At 34.0% G+C, this 938-nt stretch overlaps 1 protein-coding gene across 1 annotated transcript in view; it reads left to right on the top strand.

Annotated features, from left to right (window-relative positions):
• Positions 1 to 56: 56 nt before the first annotated feature.
• LOC119587768 (F-box/LRR-repeat protein 12-like) overlaps positions 57 to 938 on the top strand; it is a gene marked incomplete at its 5' end in the record, with an annotated part of 3,246 nt that continues 2,364 nt past the window's right edge. The window contains 1 exon segment of the mRNA XM_037936456.1: positions 57 to 235. Within this exon segment, the coding sequence (XP_037792384.1) occupies positions 57 to 235 (179 nt within the window).

Here is a 938-nt window from a genome sequence, read left to right as displayed (position 1 = left end):
TGAATATATAACTACAATTTAATTTATTTTTGTAATTCAAGTTTCCCACTTTTCAGTGTTCATCCAAGATTTGCAAGGCTTGTGAATGACTTGTCTTTGTGGCGACACATTGACTTTGGCCGTGCTCCCCTCAGTCTCCAGTTTCTCCACAAATTCATTCGTTTCCTGGGCTCGCACACACTCTCCATTACAGTCACGGGTTTTGTCCGAGCTAGCATACGCTTGCATCCTAAAGGTAGGAGACAGCTTTTTGTATTTTCATCTTTTAAGAAGACATATATACTCTTTGGAAATATGGTAAACTGTGGAAAGTCATATTAGATATTAGATTAAATTCATATGTAGATTCACTCTATAATCCTTGTATTTTTTATTCTGTGTGACTGATTTCTCATGCTTGATTTCATTCTAACTGTTTTTTTCAAGTATTGCTTTGAAAAGCATAACTAGTATCATTTTTAAACATTATCTGTTATTTTTATACTACTACTATTTAGTTTACTGTGTTAATTGTGCTGTGTTTATTAATCTTACCCAGTAGACTTGGTGGTACAGTACATCATTCACAGTTAGGGATATTTTACACAAATTCCTGTTTTCAGGAATCAGCCTTTGCTTTGTATAAACTACTGGTAATGCCACACCAATTATTTTTCTTGCATAGTGGGCCCTTCAATAATTGCCTATGGAAAAGTATTAAGTTTTAAAAAATACCTACTGAAAATAATTCTTGATGTTTTCTGTTTTATTTTTATTATTCCCACTGAAAGAAAAACTTCAAACAAAACTAACACCAAGCTGCTGGAGAGGATCTCATAACCATTTCCCTTCATATACCCGGAGTATTTCAAAACATGGGATATAATGACCCAGCCAGAATGAAATGATATTAGTCTAATCTATCCAACTGGAGCCATATGGTTAAAGGAAACACTGGG

Source organism: Penaeus monodon, chromosome 23 (genome assembly GCF_015228065.2).
Source record: "Penaeus monodon isolate SGIC_2016 chromosome 23, NSTDA_Pmon_1, whole genome shotgun sequence".
NCBI classification, from domain to species: domain Eukaryota; kingdom Metazoa; phylum Arthropoda; class Malacostraca; order Decapoda; family Penaeidae; genus Penaeus; species Penaeus monodon.
The sequence above is the reverse complement of the archived record's forward strand: the minus strand, read 5'-3'. Positions and strand labels throughout refer to the sequence as shown.